The following is a 14537-nucleotide window of genomic DNA, read 5'->3' on the forward strand; positions in this document are numbered from 1 at the left end:
AGCAGGGCTGTGTGTGTCAGAGCCATGGTTGAGGCTCACAGACAGGCGCTCTGCTCTCTCCTCGGAAGGTGTGAAGCTGCAGGTGCTGCGGAGACAGAATGGACATCAGCAGAGCAAACAGCTGCACACAGAGCCGGAGAGAGGAGTCGGGGGAGCGTCTCTGGACTGAAACAATGGGCTTCAATTGACAACATAATAATTAACATTTTCCAGTCAATAAAAAGATCATTGATTCCGTAAATATTTGCTTGTTTTCTCTTTAAAAAGCTGAAAGGATTGCTAAGAATGTTCGGGTCACACATTTTAAAACTATTTTTATTTAATTACTTTAAGGCTATATGCACACACATAAACCAATGCATTATCTCATCAGTGGTATTTTATTCTCTAAACAGATTTTAATTGAAGAACCGATTAACTATAAAAAAAACATATGTTCCAAGCATTTGAGAAAAAGTTATAATGTTCTGAATATTACATTTGAGGAAATAAGTGATGTATATATACTTTTTTATTGTTTTAATTATTCTTTTCAGAAATCGTTTCATTCAGACACAACTCTCCCCAATGGATGAACTACCACAACATTGGCACCACTGGACACTGAATAAACCCACAAAGGTCTAATATAGCAAAGCTGAATATAGTGGATGATTCTGGAGACCTCCGTGACCACAAGGACTGTGGACGTTTGACACCTTTAGATAGCTGCACGCCCCCAGAACCACAACGTACATCCTGCCAGTGAATACTGACGCACAATAGATCAAACACAAACACATTCTGAAACCACATTAGACTATGGTCAGGAAAGTGGGACAGACGCCCACAGCAGTGTGCTCACTGAAATACAGAGCTGCTGCACATGCACGCTGCTCCAGGAATACATCGATATGTATACAGTATGTATTAGAACTGTCTTTCTCTAGTCTGTCATATTAATCCCTATTCCTGTGGCCAATCAGACCAATATCACACATTTAATGAGGTGCCAGGGTGTGTGAATTAGTGATGGAATTATTAACTAGACTGTCACTGTAGGAAGGGACAATATAAAACATAATAAATAGTGGGTACATGTTCCACAGCCATTGAAATCCACACCAACAGAGAACACTGTGGTGAAAAGTTATTTTGGAGATTGTATTTTATGTATTCACCATAAATCAGTTTATACACACATAGACATACACATAAATGGTCAGGGAGCCCCAGTGCCTCAGACTCCACTGCTGTCTTGAGTCAGAGGCTGGAGACACTGATTATCACACTGACTGGATCAGTTGTGTTATTAACAGCTGGGCTGGGAAGAAAACAACTGGAGACCCTGCTGTACTGTGCTGTGGCTCCCCAGTCACACATAGGACAGTACAGTATAATCACCCTGTACAGGATCTGCGTCTCGTTGCCACTGCACAGTCTATACACAGCCCTCACCAGGACAAGGGTTCAATGATTTTATTACATAATAAAGTTCAGAGGTACAGAGGTCTTTCTTCAGGGTGGTGTAGTTCATCTCTCTGTCTGCCTCCTATGAGAACAAAGACAGGTGTTAGTGATTGTGAATTATACATGGTTCAGTACATCATTGACAGTCATCTGTCACTCCTCTGCTTTTCCAAAATCAGTATAATTCATTTATTCATATAATGAGATATTTTCTTGTTTTTCTTTGAAAGAGAAGATCCTGTAAGCATCATTCACGGTACAGTGCTGTAGAAATACAGTATAACCCCCATTCGCAAATCCTTAATCAGGACCTTGCTTTGCTCTGCAGGACTATGTTGCCTATGCTGTGAGTGTTGCCCAGTGCAGCCCTGCACACACTGCACTGTCCCTGAACTGGGATTACACCTAAGCTATTGTTAACCCTACACACTCTGTTCTGCACAAACAACAAAACTGTGTTGCACTGTAGTGTGAGTCATAAGAGACTGTGGTGTTCATCACAGAGACAAACTAACTGTGTGCTCCTCTCTCCACAGTGTGTTGAGCAGCTCCCCTGTGTGCTCCTCTCTCTACAGGACTGTACACAATACCTGCGCTGCTCCTTCACTCCTGCTCTGCCCTGGGCTCCTCTGCACCCCAACACACTGAATACCACCTGGACACAGAGACACAGAGACACAAACACAAAGTTAAGGGGTCATGCCCACTGAAGTCAGGACAGCAGAGTTCCTGACCACCTTCCAGTTATTACTCAAGAGACATATTTTCACATCAGACATGCATGTAGTAGCTCTGAGAGAGGACAGTCTCACCTCTCCTGCTCCAGAGGCAGCAGAGACAGCCGGAGAGCAGGAGGCAGCCTGCAGACACACAGCCCAGCAGCGCCCAGCTCAGCACACAGGGGGCAGGGGGAGAGGGAGAGGAAGAGAGAGAGGAGGAGGGAGAGGGAGATGGAGAGAGAGAGGAGGAGGAGGAAGAATTGAAGAGAGAGGCTGTTGGTGAGGATGAATGTATAGTGGAAGAGTTCTGATCACCTGTAAACATCAGGGTCAAACAAGTACAAACATCAGCAATTAATGTTTCAAGGTAGAGAAAAATAATCACAGTAAGTAGGCCTACTATGCATTTTTTAAACTGTTTTACTTATTAGCAATCAGGCCCGTTTCAAGGAAGAGATACAATGAGCAAGTACTATACAAATTGGTCTCATTAGGAGCTTAGTAGCAATGCAAAGGATTTCAAGTTTGGTAAGGATATACATTAATGTAGGCTAATTCATCATTTGAGATGGATAAATAAAATAACAATGGGCAGTTGAAATACAAAACATGAACATTTAAGATATTAACATATAGGATACACAATTTATACGTAGAATTCAGCGTTGATACACACCATTGATTCACATCCCTCACCTCCATATACAAGCCTGGTCGCATTTCCAAATACCAGCCGTGTACCATCTATTTCCATGCAGTAGTACAGCGCCAGGTCTGTGTCAGTGATGCTCTGGATCTTCAGGCTGATGGAGCTGCTGCTGTTGTTCCACAGCACAGAGAAGCGCTGATCGTCTGTCTCATCTGCAATAGCTTCATTGTGATTCCCAGCTCTTCTGCTGCCGGCGATCTTCTGAACCGGAGCCTCCTCGCCTCGCTGCACAAACCAGCGAGTTTTTTGACTGTGTTTGACACCGCAGTCCAGGGTGACGGTGTCCCCGGCTCTGACAGTCCGCCGCTCGGCCGCTTCACACAGACTCTCCCGCTGGACCAGAACTACAGCAGCGGGACACAGAGGAGCGGCTCAGGACAGACACCACTACAGCAGCGGGACACAGAGGAGCGGCTCAGGACAGACACCACTACAGCAGCGGGACACAGAGGAGCGGCTCAGGACAGACACCACTACAGCAGCGGGACACAGAGGAGCGGCTCAGGACAGACACCACTACAGCAGCGGGACACAGAGGAGCGGCTCAGGACAGACACCACTACAGCAGCGGGACACAGAGGAGCGGCTCAGGACAGACACCACTACGTGTAAGGGGTTAGAATAATCCACTTACTTTAATTTATGGTATTTCAAATAAATAATAACAATAATGTCTAATCACTATTAACCTCGGAAGGAGTGCTGGGCGCAGTGAAGGGTTCGAGAAGATGCGCAGATGAGCGCGGGCTGTGAAATTGTTGCGAGCGCATACAAATATTTTGTTTATCAAGAAAATTTGAGTAAACGTGTGTTTTGTGTGTGTTTGCAGGCGTGGAACGAGTTTCTGCTCTTGTAAATAGTGATACTAAAAATAATTTTAAAAACTTTTCACAATACGTTTTTGAGTTAACAGATATCCTGTGTTGGAAATAACCAGAGATTTTTGGAGGAATTTCGGTGAGAAGTCGTGGTCCAGGATGTGTGTTTTTGGAGGGGAGTTTGCGGGATCGGTCCACGGAGGCCGTCTTGTTCGCCACTGTTCTCTGTGGAAATTAATGGATCTATAACTTTATAGAGTAATGTGACTGACCCTGACTTTAAACACTGACATTGAGTTTTGTAACAAGCTTGCATTTAATGTCTGTATCATTTATCATTTTAAATGAATGTAAATAATTTAATTCACACAGTTAGGCGTATTCGTTTTTCTAAATAAGAATTCTTGCAGTTGTTGGCAGCCCGAGGGACGAAGGGAACTGGCAATGAAGAAAGATACACCTCCCCGCCATTTATTGCAAATCCACAACATAATTTGATTTAACACAAGTCTGAATTGAAATAATGTTGCACTGTGTTGATGTAAACACTTTAGATGGAAAACGATGAGATAATTATCTTATGTCAGTAGCATACACGTACAATAATAGCCTCTATCAGAAGTAGGCTCTATGTAAGAGTGGCGTCATGGCAAAATGATTTGCTTCTTCATGTTTTATATCAAACATGAAACATTTCAGTGAATATGATTTATCGTATGATGCCTCACCACTTCAACTATAATGTGCAATTTAGCGCCAGACCCTTAATCAGCGCTTTCGGGAAATTGTATTTTATATTTTTATTGTAGTTGTTTTTAGTTAATATGCGATATTCTTAAAACCATATTTAAGGAAATAAAAATATAGTCGTTGTTTTTTCTTTGCACTGTTTTATAAGGCAGTGACAGCATGTGTCTATAAACGTCTTTTTACAAAAATATTGGATTTAAGGAAATAGTTAATACATTCCATGTTTTTGTGTAACTGCGTGTTGTACAGCATAAATTGCTGTCAAACATTTTAATTTTGGTATTTAATTATTATTTAAGTTATTTTCAGACATTCAGTATTGGACTGAATAGTAAAAATATATCCAGCATATTTGCATATTTGTTCATAATCATTCATACCACAAACATTCAAATAGCCTATAATACAATTTGGATTGACATGTTTGCGATATGTAACACTGATCGTCTTAGTGTTTTATATTTGCATGTATATATAAATAAATAAATAAACAAATAAATAAATAAAAACCTCAATGTACACTTTTTTGTTTTTGTATAATAAGAACAGAGAAGTTAAATAGTGCCAAAAGACCGACTGTGAGGAGATGAATATATAAGAATGGGTCGGTCTCACACAACCAGTGTTAAATGTCTACCCTTACACTTTGTTTGGAACCAAGCGAAGACATTTTAACAGTAACTGATATCAGAAATACCAGTGGCTAGAATACAAGACAAACAGCGGAGCAATACTATTGTAGGCAGTACATTAATGTACACTTGCGTTTAAAATAACACAGGTTACCCTATAGTATAAACAGTACAAAGCATTAAATACCAACCATTTGTAACAATCGTAATTTGTCTTCCGACTCTGTCCCCCAAAACATTTAGCTGCATGACGAGGCTGGTAACGCAATGTACAAGTGTAACGTGAGACAGCCTGTGTATTGCCAAGAACAAGACAAGAACGATGATAGAAACATTTAGCCTGTGCTTTAAACCCCTTGCTATAAATAACCGATTCATAGCATTGCAACAAAATATTAAAAAACATGTTTTTAATTGGGATTTCACTGAAGATATAGGAAAAGTTAATATTGCCATGAAAATGGGCTGACAGAGTATGAAACCTGCGGCAGTCGCAGTACTCACAGAGGAAGAGGAGCAGAGCCGCCCTGCTGTCCAGCCCGTCCATCTCAGCAGACACTGACTGCACTGGAGAGACTGGGGCTCTCGGTCTGTCTTCCTGTGTGAGACTGTGCGCTCTTATCTACTGTCTGATTTGAATGTCACCAATGGGGAGCATCAGCATGACTGTGATTGTAATTTGTAGCAGCACACTTCATTTCACTTCATCAGACCACGAACCGTCCAAATATCTCTGTCTTCACTGGCCCTTCCTCAGAAATGAAGTGTGCTGCTACAAATTACAATCACAGTCATGCTGATGCTCCCCATTGGTGACATTCAAATCAGACAGTAGATAAGAGCGCACAGTCTCACACAGGAAGACAGACCGAGAGCCCCAGTCTCTCCAGTGCAGTCAGTGTCTGCTGAGATGGACGGGCTGGACAGCAGGGCGGCTCTGCTCCTCTTCCTCTGTGAGTACTGGGACTGCCGCAGGTTTCATACTCTGCCAGTCCGTCTAAATTGATTATTGATATCTTTAACACGTTGGAATGCATTGCATGCTATTTTCGATTTAGTCAGATACCCTCCCTCCTTAAAAAAAGCTACGAACAAGGCTACAACGTGCCCCTGTGAGAACTGACAATCAGCGTGCTGGAATAAACCAGTGGTAGGTAGTCATCAATGTTTTACATCAAGTTGAAATTGTCGTCGTCTCCTAAAAATAATATAGCCATACCTACACATAAGAACTAAAAATAAAGGAAACATTACTAAGGCACATCTATAAATCAGATTGTATGCTGAGAAGAAGCACTCCTGAAGTATAAGAACACATTATTCTGAGGTAAAAGATCAGTATACAGTAGCCTGCTTAACTGTACTTCTGTTGATTAAGATTTAACATTTGTTGTCATGTTTTCAGTTTAGGTAAAGAGTCGGCAGCTACATGTTGGTGTAAACCCTGGGTGAATATGGGCCAAAATTGGGTCTAAAATTAAATAAACTCACACATTATCCTAAAGTAACTGTGACAGTCAATGAGCTTTATTGAATGCAACCTTTAAAAGAATTCCGTTGTAGGATCATTGTTAAGCAATGGAGGCAACGGAAAGCTATTCTGCTTTCATCAGCCCTCGAAATACTATGCGATTAACTCCACAAATTAACCGTATGAAGCACAAAATGCAGAAAAACAATATCGTTTATTTTTTTCTTGAATAAACTTTAGTATTTATGTTGAAAATATTTTCAATGTAGCGTATTTGTTTAATGATACATTTTATACATATAATATAAATATAAATATAATGTAATTAACACAAGCTCCAGTAAAATGCGTCTGGTACTCAGACTAAATATTATACATATATACTTAAACATAATAATAATAATAATAATAATAATAATAATAATAATAATAATGTTGTAATAAATAAATATGGGGGGGGATTGGTGGACTAGCGTATATGAATGTTACTTATATAGAGAAAAAGGATATAGACGTTACAAAAACTCAGTTTCAGTTTTAAAGGAAAGGGTCACTCACATTACTTTATTTAAAATGCGACGACTCTGTGTCCCGCTGCTGTAGTGGTGTCTGTCCTGAGCCGCTCCTCTGTGTCCCGCTGCTGTAGTGGTGTCTGTCCTGAGCCGCTCCTCTGTGTCCCGCTGCTGTAGTGGTGTCTGTCCTGAGCCGCTCCTCTGTGTCCCGCTGCTGTAGTGGTGTCTGTCCTGAGCCGCTCCTCTGTGTCCCGCTGCTGTAGTGGTGTCTGTCCTGAGCCGCTCCTCTGTGTCCCGCTGCTGTAGTGGTGTCTGTCCTGAGCCGCTCCTCTGTGTCCCGCTGCTGTAGTGGTGTCTGTCCTGAGCCGCTCCTCTGTGTCCCGCTGCTGTAGTGGTGTCTGTCCTGAGCCGCTCCTCCGTGTCCCGCTGCTGTAGTGGTGTCTGTCCTGAGCCGCTCCTCTGTGTCCCGCTGCTGTAGTGGTGTCTGTCCTGAGCCGCTCCTCTGTGTCCCGCTGCTGTAGTGGTGTCTGTCCTGAGCCGCTCCTCTGTGTCCCGCTGCTGTAGTGGTGTCTGTCCTGAGCCGCTCCTCTGTGTCCCGCTGCTGTAGTGGTGTCTGTCCTGAGCCGCTCCTCTGTGTCCCGCTGCTGTAGTGCTGTCTGTCCTGAGCCGCTCCTCTGTGTCCCGCTGCTGTAGTGGTGTCTGTCCTGAGCCGCTCCTCTGTGTCCCGCTGCTGTAGTGGTGTCTGTCCTGAGCCGCTCCTCTGTGTCCCGCTGCTGTAGTGGTGTCTGTCCTGAGCCGCTCCTCTGTGTCCCGCTGCTGTAGTGGTGTCTGTCCTGAGCCGCTCCTCTGTGTCCCGCTGCTGTAGTGGTGTCTGTCCTGAGCCGCTCCTCTGTGTCCCGCTGCTGTAGTGGTGTCTGTCCTGAGCCGCTCCTCTGTGTCCCGCTGCTGTAGTGGTGTCTGTCCTGAGCCGCTCCTCTGTGTCCCGCTGCTGTAGTTCTGGTCCAGCGGGAGAGTCTGTGTGAAGCGGCCGAGCGGCGGACTGTCAGAGCCGGGGACACCGTCACCCTGGACTGCGGTGTCAAACACAGTCAAAAAACTCGCTGGTTTGTGCAGCGAGGCGAGGAGGCTCCGGTTCAGAAGATCGCCGGCAGCAGAAGAGCTGGGAATCACAATGAAGCTATTGCAGATGAGACAGACGATCAGCGCTTCTCTGTGCTGTGGAACAACAGCAGCAGCTCCATCAGCCTGAAGATCCAGAGCATCACTGACACAGACCTGGCGCTGTACTACTGCATGGAAATAGATGGTACACGGCTGGTATTTGGAAATGCGACCAGGCTTGTATATGGAGGTGAGGGATGTGAATCAATAGTGTGTATCAACGCTGAATTCTACGTATAAATTGTGTATCCTATATGTTAATATCTTAAATGTCTTAAATGTTCATGTTTTGTACTTCAACTGCCCATTGTTATTTATCCATCTCAAATGATGAATTAGCGTGCATTCATTTATATCTGTACCGAACTTGAAATCCTTTGCATTGCTAATAAGTAAAACAGTTTAAAAAATGCATAGTAGGCCTACTTACTGTGATTATTTTTCTCTACCTTGAAACATTAATTGCTGACGTTTGTACTTGTTTGACCCTGATGTTTACAGGTGATCAGAACTCTTCCACTATACATTCATCCTCACCAACAGCCTCTCTCTTCAATTCTTCCTCCTCCTCTCTCTCTCCATCTCCCTCTCCCTCCTCCTCTCTCTTTCCATCTCCCTCTCCCTGTGCCCCCTGTGTGCTGAGCTGGGCGCTGCTGGGCTGTGTGTCTGCAGGCTGCCTCCTGCTCTCCGGCTGTCTCTGCTGCCTCTGGAGCAGGAGAGGTGAGACTGTCCTCTCTCAGAGCTACTACAGTGTCATAGTGTTTCCATGACATTAATGGGTTATATCAAGTTGGGCCACTGATGTCTCTGTGTTTTCCTGACAAGAGATAAGTTCTCTTCCAGGGTGTATTGAGGCCTGTCCAAACCTCTTCCCAGTGGCAAAACGGCAGGGAAACATGCCACATATGCCACCCACCCAGCTTCTTATTCACTCTGTTGTGCACATTTACCATTACAAGTTGCATATTTAGCAATTGCTTTTATGAGTTAAATCACTTTGGGACCCTGATGTCTCTGTGGATTCTTCACCAGGGACAATTTCTCTACCAGGTACAAATGTATTTAGCCCGGCCCAATGTGGCTTTCATTGGCAAAACAGCAGGTAAAATGCCACATATGCCAACCTATTTATACAAGTCATTTATTTAGCAATTTAAGTAACGGGTTAATTTGCATTGGGCCACTGTTTTCTCTTGGAACAAATGGAAGCTGCGTGAATAAGAAGCTGCAAATAAGAAGCCAACTTCAGCTTTGTGTTAGTCCCGTACTTAGTCTCCTCTAGAGGCAGCAGCAGTGATTTTGGGGTTTGTTGCAATGGAGACACTGTTTATTTAATTCTGCTGAAGAAACTACAATATTATTATTATTATAGTTGTTTTGTGATCTACATATTAGACAGAAGTAGAGAATTTTGCTGTCTGACCCCTAACTCTGTCTCTCTCTGTGTTTCTCTGCGTCCAGGTGGTGTTCAGTGTGTCGGGGCGCAGAGGAGTCCAGGGCAGAGCAGGAGTGAAGGAGCAGCGCAGGTATTGTGTACAGTCCTGATGGACACACTGTAGAGAGAGGAGCACACAGGGGAGCCGCTCGACACACTGTAGAGAGAGGAGCACACAGGGGAGCCCCTCGACACACTGTAGAGAGAGGAGCACACAGGGGAGCCGCTCGACACACACTGTAGAGAGAGGAGCACACAGGGGAGCCGCTCGACACACACTGTAGAGAGAGGAGCACACAGGGGAAATGAATCCATCAGTTGTTTGTTAGCTCTGATGTCTAGCAAGTGTGAAGAATGTGTATTCATTGGGTCATTATCACTGAGCTGTAATGACAGTAAAGGAGTGTAATGTTTGCCATTTTAAATGTTCTATCCACTCAATGTTAAAACAACTTGAATTTCTGTGTAGACATTCAAATAAACATGTCATTCCAAAGGCTCTTGAGGGGGTGAAATTCAAGCTGCTGATATATCTCCATCCATCAGCCTTTATCAATCCACTACAGGATGAGGCTGGCGAGTGTCTCTCTCACACACACACAACTGCAGTATATACAGCTCTGGGAAAAATTATTTTTTTCCAGAGCTGTATGTGTGTGTGTGTGTGTGTGTGTGTGTATATATATATATATATATATATATATATATATATATATATATATACACTCACCTAAACGATTATTAGGAACACCTGTCCAATTTCTCATTAATGCAATTATCTAACCAACCAATCACATGGCAGTTGCTTCAATGCATTTAGGGGTGTGGTCCTGGTCAAGACAATCGCCTGAACTCCAAACTGAATGTCTGAATGGGAAAGAAAGGTGATTTAAGCAGTTTTGAGCGTGGCATGGTTGTTGGTGCCAGATGGGCCGGTCTGAGTATTTCACAATCTGCTCAGTTACTGGGATTTTCACGCACAACCATTTCTAGGGTTTACAAAGACAGGTGTGAAAAGGGAAAAACATCCAGTATGCGGCAGTCCTGTGGGCGAAAATGCCTTGTTGATGCTAGAGGTCAGAGGAGAATGGGCCGACTGATTCAAGCTGATAGAAGAGCAACTTTGACTGAAATAACCACTCGTTACAACCGAGGTATGCAGCAAAGCATTTGTGAAGCCACAACACGTACAACCTTAAGGCGGATGGGCTACAACAGCAGAAGACCCCACCGGGTACCACTCATCTCCACTACAAATAGGAAAAAGAGGCTACAATTTGCACAAGCTCACCAAAATTGGACAGTTGAAGACTGGAAAAATGTTGCCTGGTCTGATGAGTCTCGATTTCTGTTGACACATTCAGATGGTAGAGTCAGAATTTGGCGTAAACAGAATGAGAACATGGATCCATCATGCCTTGTTACCACTGTGCAGGCTGGTGGTGGTGGTGTAATGGTGTGGGGGATGTTTTCTTGGCCCCTTAGTGCCAATCGGGCATCGTTTAAATGCCACGGCCTACCTGAGCATTGTTTCTGACCATGTCCATCCCTTTATGACCACCATGTACCCATCCTCTGATGGCTACTTCCAGCAGGATAATGCACCATGTCACAAAGGTCGAATCATTTCAAATTGGTTTCTTGAACATGACAATGAGTTCACTGTACTAAACTGGCCCCCACAGTCACCAGATCTCAACCCAATTGAGCATCTTTGGGATGTGGTGGAACGGGAGCTTCGTGCCCTGGATGTGCATCCCACAAATCTCCATCAACTGCAAGATGCTATCCTATCAATATGGGCCAACATTTCAAAAGAATGCTTTCAGCACCTTGTTGAATCAATGCCACGTAGAATTAAGGCAGTTCTGAAGGCGAAAGGGGGTCAAACACAGTATTAGTATGGTGTTCCTAATAATCCTTTAGGTGAGTGTATACACACACACACAGACACGCACACACATATATATGTATATATTTAAAACAAAGACAAATATACAGCAAACAAGTGTGAATGTTTGATGTTAATTCTGTAATGAAGTTAATTCTTGTCACTGTCATTGTAGTGGGTTTCATTGTGTACATGAGCTAATTACATGTCTCATTACATGAGCTTGTTACAGTTACGCATTCTCTTTGAAGTCTGTGTGTGTGAATCTCACACATCAGCAGAAATGGTTTGTCACTCTGCTGGGTGGCGCTGTGTGTGGAGTGCTTGGAGCTGCACCTGAGAGATAGCATGGTATGAATTTGAACAGGGGACTGCACCGTCTACACCAAAGCAAAACAACATGTCCTTTAAGATACTGATATCTCCTAAAACTGTACCTGAGAAAATGCTTGTATATTGTTTTAAAATCAACACTTGATCTGTCTGGGTATTTATTTATCATATATACATAAACTATCTCTGTATTATATACACTACCATTCAAAAGTTTGGGGTCACTTTGAAATGTACTTGTTGTGTCCTTTACAATAACATCAAATTGATCAGAAATACAGTGTAGACATTGTTAATGTTGTAAATGACTATTGTAGCTGGAAATGGCTGATTTGTAATGGAATATCTACACAGGTGTACAGAGCCCCATTATCAGCAATCATCAGTCCTGTGTTCCAATGGCACGTTGTGTTTGCTAATCCAAGTTTATCATTTTAAAAGCCTAACATTAGAAAACCCATTTGCAATTATGTTAGCACAGCTGAAACTGTTGTGCTGATTAAAGAAGCAATAAAACTGGCTTTCATTACACTAGTTGAGTATCTGGAGCATCAGCAATTGTGGGTTCGATTACAGGTTCAAAATGGCCAGAAACAAAGACCTTTCTGCTGAAACTCATCAGTCTATTCTTGCTCTAATCAGAATAGAAAGAGGAGTGGAGGCCCCGGTGCACAACTGAGCAAGAGGACAAATACATTAGAGTGTCTAATTTGAGAAACAGATGCCTCACAGGTCTTCAACTGGCAGCTTCATTAAATAATGCCCGCAAAACACCAGTCTCAACGTCAACAGTGAAGAGGCGACTCCAGGATGATTAAAAATCATTATTTCTAACCTTGTCAAAGACTATATTTCCTATTAATTTTGTTATATGTCGTATTCAAACTCATTTCATGTATGTTTTCATGGAAAACAAGAACATTTCTATGTGACCCCAAACTTTTGAACGGTAGTGTCAAATGTGTCAGATTAACAGATATAGTCTTGTGGTTTTACAGAATAGTCCACACCAAATTGCTGCATGAAAGCAGTGGGAATGGGTGAGACTAGTGTTTGTATTTCTGTAGTGTTGTGATGATGATGTGTATAGGCCCTTATATTTCATAAGAATTCACATTTTTAAACTGCAAAAGGATGTGATTGACAACTGTGAAGTATGGACTTGTCATTTTTTATTGAAACCAACATTGTTTATTTATATTTATTTACCTCTCAGGTGGAAGACAGAGATGTGAATTATGCCTCTCTGGAGATCCGTACAGAGCCCCAACGCCCCAGGACTCGACCAGAGGAGAAGGAAGACCTCTGTACTTACTCTGACATTAATCACTGTAGGAGGACATGAAAGCCTTTGCCCTGGGGAATGCTGTGTGTATATGGTGCAGTGGCACACCTGTGTGGTGAGACTGAGCAGTGATGATGATGATGATGATGATTATTAATATTTATAATACATTTTAATAATTAGTACCTTTTTTCAAAGCAGCTCCTCCTAAAAATGGTAGCTTATTATTGTACATCATTATTATTATTATTATTATTAAACAACTGTACAGCACAGCAGGAGCTCTTGAGACAGAATTGGAGTTTACTCAGAGTAAGAGATCAATTTCAGTTCAAGTCTTGAATTAATAATGAATTGGAATTGAGAGACATGGAATTTCCATGTCCATTCCGCTAAACAACAGCAATAATATAGAACTATTATTATAATTTACATACATGTTTAAGGAATAGTATTTTCAGTTTAGTCTGGCTGAAAATTAAGCACATATGGACATAGGCGTAGTTTTAGAGGGTGACACGTCCCCCCCAATGTTGAGAGAACCTTAACTTGTGCCCCCCAACATTGTATGCCTGGCTCTATAGGCGTCTGGAACACATCCCCCCAATAATGACAGTGTCCTGTTCTGAAACTAAACCTACACCCCTGCATATGGATATAACATTAACAACAGGTGCCATCTGGTTTCCATGGGCCAGAGGAGCCTGAGCTGCTCCATGTGTTGCACCTATTGTTGTTAAATTGCCTGTTGTCATTTGAATCTGCTCTCTATTGAAAATCAATGTTAATGTGTATTTTAACTAATCAACTTGAATTGAATTGAAGGAATTGAAGGAATTCCTGTACAGGGGATTGAATTGGAGTTGAATTTGTAGAATTGCAATTCTATCTGAACTGAATGAATTAGTCTAGAGAGGGACGTGAACTGAACAAACTGATGTGGACAATGAACTGAATTAACATTGAATTCATGCACTGAGCCCAATCCTGACTGGAGAGCTCCAGTGCCACACAGTCAGAGCCCCCAGCCCTTTAATCAGGCCAGATGAACATGATCCCCTGCTAAACCTTTATACATTAAATCATTCCAATACACTTTGTAAAACAATGTGCCGTTATGCATAATGAGGGTGTCTGTTAATGTAGAGCATGTTTATTTTGTTTTGTATCATTTGATTGCTTTATAATAATTAGGTTGTTTATATGGCAGTTCAAGATAAACAACTTACAGGATATGACACTTGGTTTTCTAATTTTAACAGGATAGAACATACAACATTTAAATGAACTGTTCTGTATCTGTGTGTCTTTTATTGAGTCACTTGCATGTTAAACTTATAAGTATGATGTTAGATCATCTTTCTATATAAGC

The 14537-nt window shown here is 42.4% G+C and overlaps 2 protein-coding genes across 3 annotated transcripts; one reads left to right on the forward strand and one right to left on the reverse strand.

Moving 5' to 3' along the window:
• Positions 1-343: 343 nt before the first annotated feature.
• LOC136711100 (uncharacterized) lies at positions 344-5678 on the reverse strand. 2 transcript variants are annotated; one of them, XM_066687101.1, is made up of 5 exons: positions 5582-5678; positions 2865-3221; positions 2262-2483; positions 2040-2104; positions 344-1531 (listed from the first exon to the last, which is right to left on the reverse strand). In XM_066687101.1, exons 1-5 carry the CDS (start codon positions 5622-5624, stop codon positions 1421-1423), a joined length of 798 nt encoding a protein of 265 aa, XP_066543198.1. In that variant the 5' UTR covers positions 5625-5678; the 3' UTR covers positions 344-1420. The 2 variants fall into 2 exon arrangements, with proteins under 2 accessions (XP_066543198.1, XP_066543197.1); XM_066687100.1 differs by lacking the exon at positions 5582-5678 and adding an exon at positions 5269-5552.
• A 108-nt stretch (positions 5679-5786) lies between these two features.
• LOC136711101 (uncharacterized) lies at positions 5787-14463 on the forward strand. The gene is made up of 5 exons (XM_066687102.1): positions 5787-6030; positions 8055-8411; positions 8723-8941; positions 9683-9747; positions 13097-14463. The coding sequence occupies exons 1-5, from the start codon at positions 5988-5990 to the stop codon at positions 13223-13225; spliced, it is 813 nt and encodes a 270-aa protein (XP_066543199.1). The 5' UTR covers positions 5787-5987; the 3' UTR covers positions 13226-14463.
• Positions 14464-14537: the final 74 nt, after the last annotated feature.

The sequence above is a fragment of the Amia ocellicauda genome, chromosome 15, assembly GCF_036373705.1.
Source record: "Amia ocellicauda isolate fAmiCal2 chromosome 15, fAmiCal2.hap1, whole genome shotgun sequence".
Classification (NCBI taxonomy): domain Eukaryota; kingdom Metazoa; phylum Chordata; class Actinopteri; order Amiiformes; family Amiidae; genus Amia; species Amia ocellicauda.

What these genes read in the sequence shown, in the direction of transcription:
- LOC136711100 (XM_066687100.1), bottom strand. Translation starts at nt 5,533, where the DNA reads ATGGCAATATTAACTTTTCCTATATCTTCAGTGAAATCCCAATTAAAA. An exon ending in AATTACGATTGTTACAAATG is followed by an intron (nt 3,222 to 5,268) that starts GTTGGTATTTAA and finishes CCGCTGCTGTAG; the next exon opens with TTCTGGTCCAGCGGGAGAGT. An exon ending in GGAGTGAAGGAGCAGCGCAG is followed by an intron (nt 1,532 to 2,039) that starts GTATTGTGTACA and finishes TTGTTCTCATAG; the next exon opens with GAGGCAGACAGAGAGATGAA.
- LOC136711101 (XM_066687102.1), top strand. Translation starts at nt 5,988, where the DNA reads ATGGACGGGCTGGACAGCAGGGCGGCTCTGCTCCTCTTCCTCT. An exon ending in CTGCCTCTGGAGCAGGAGAG is followed by an intron (nt 8,942 to 9,682) that starts GTGAGACTGTCC and finishes CTCTGCGTCCAG; the next exon opens with GTGGTGTTCAGTGTGTCGGG. An exon ending in GGAGTGAAGGAGCAGCGCAG is followed by an intron (nt 9,748 to 13,096) that starts GTATTGTGTACA and finishes TTTACCTCTCAG; the next exon opens with GTGGAAGACAGAGATGTGAA.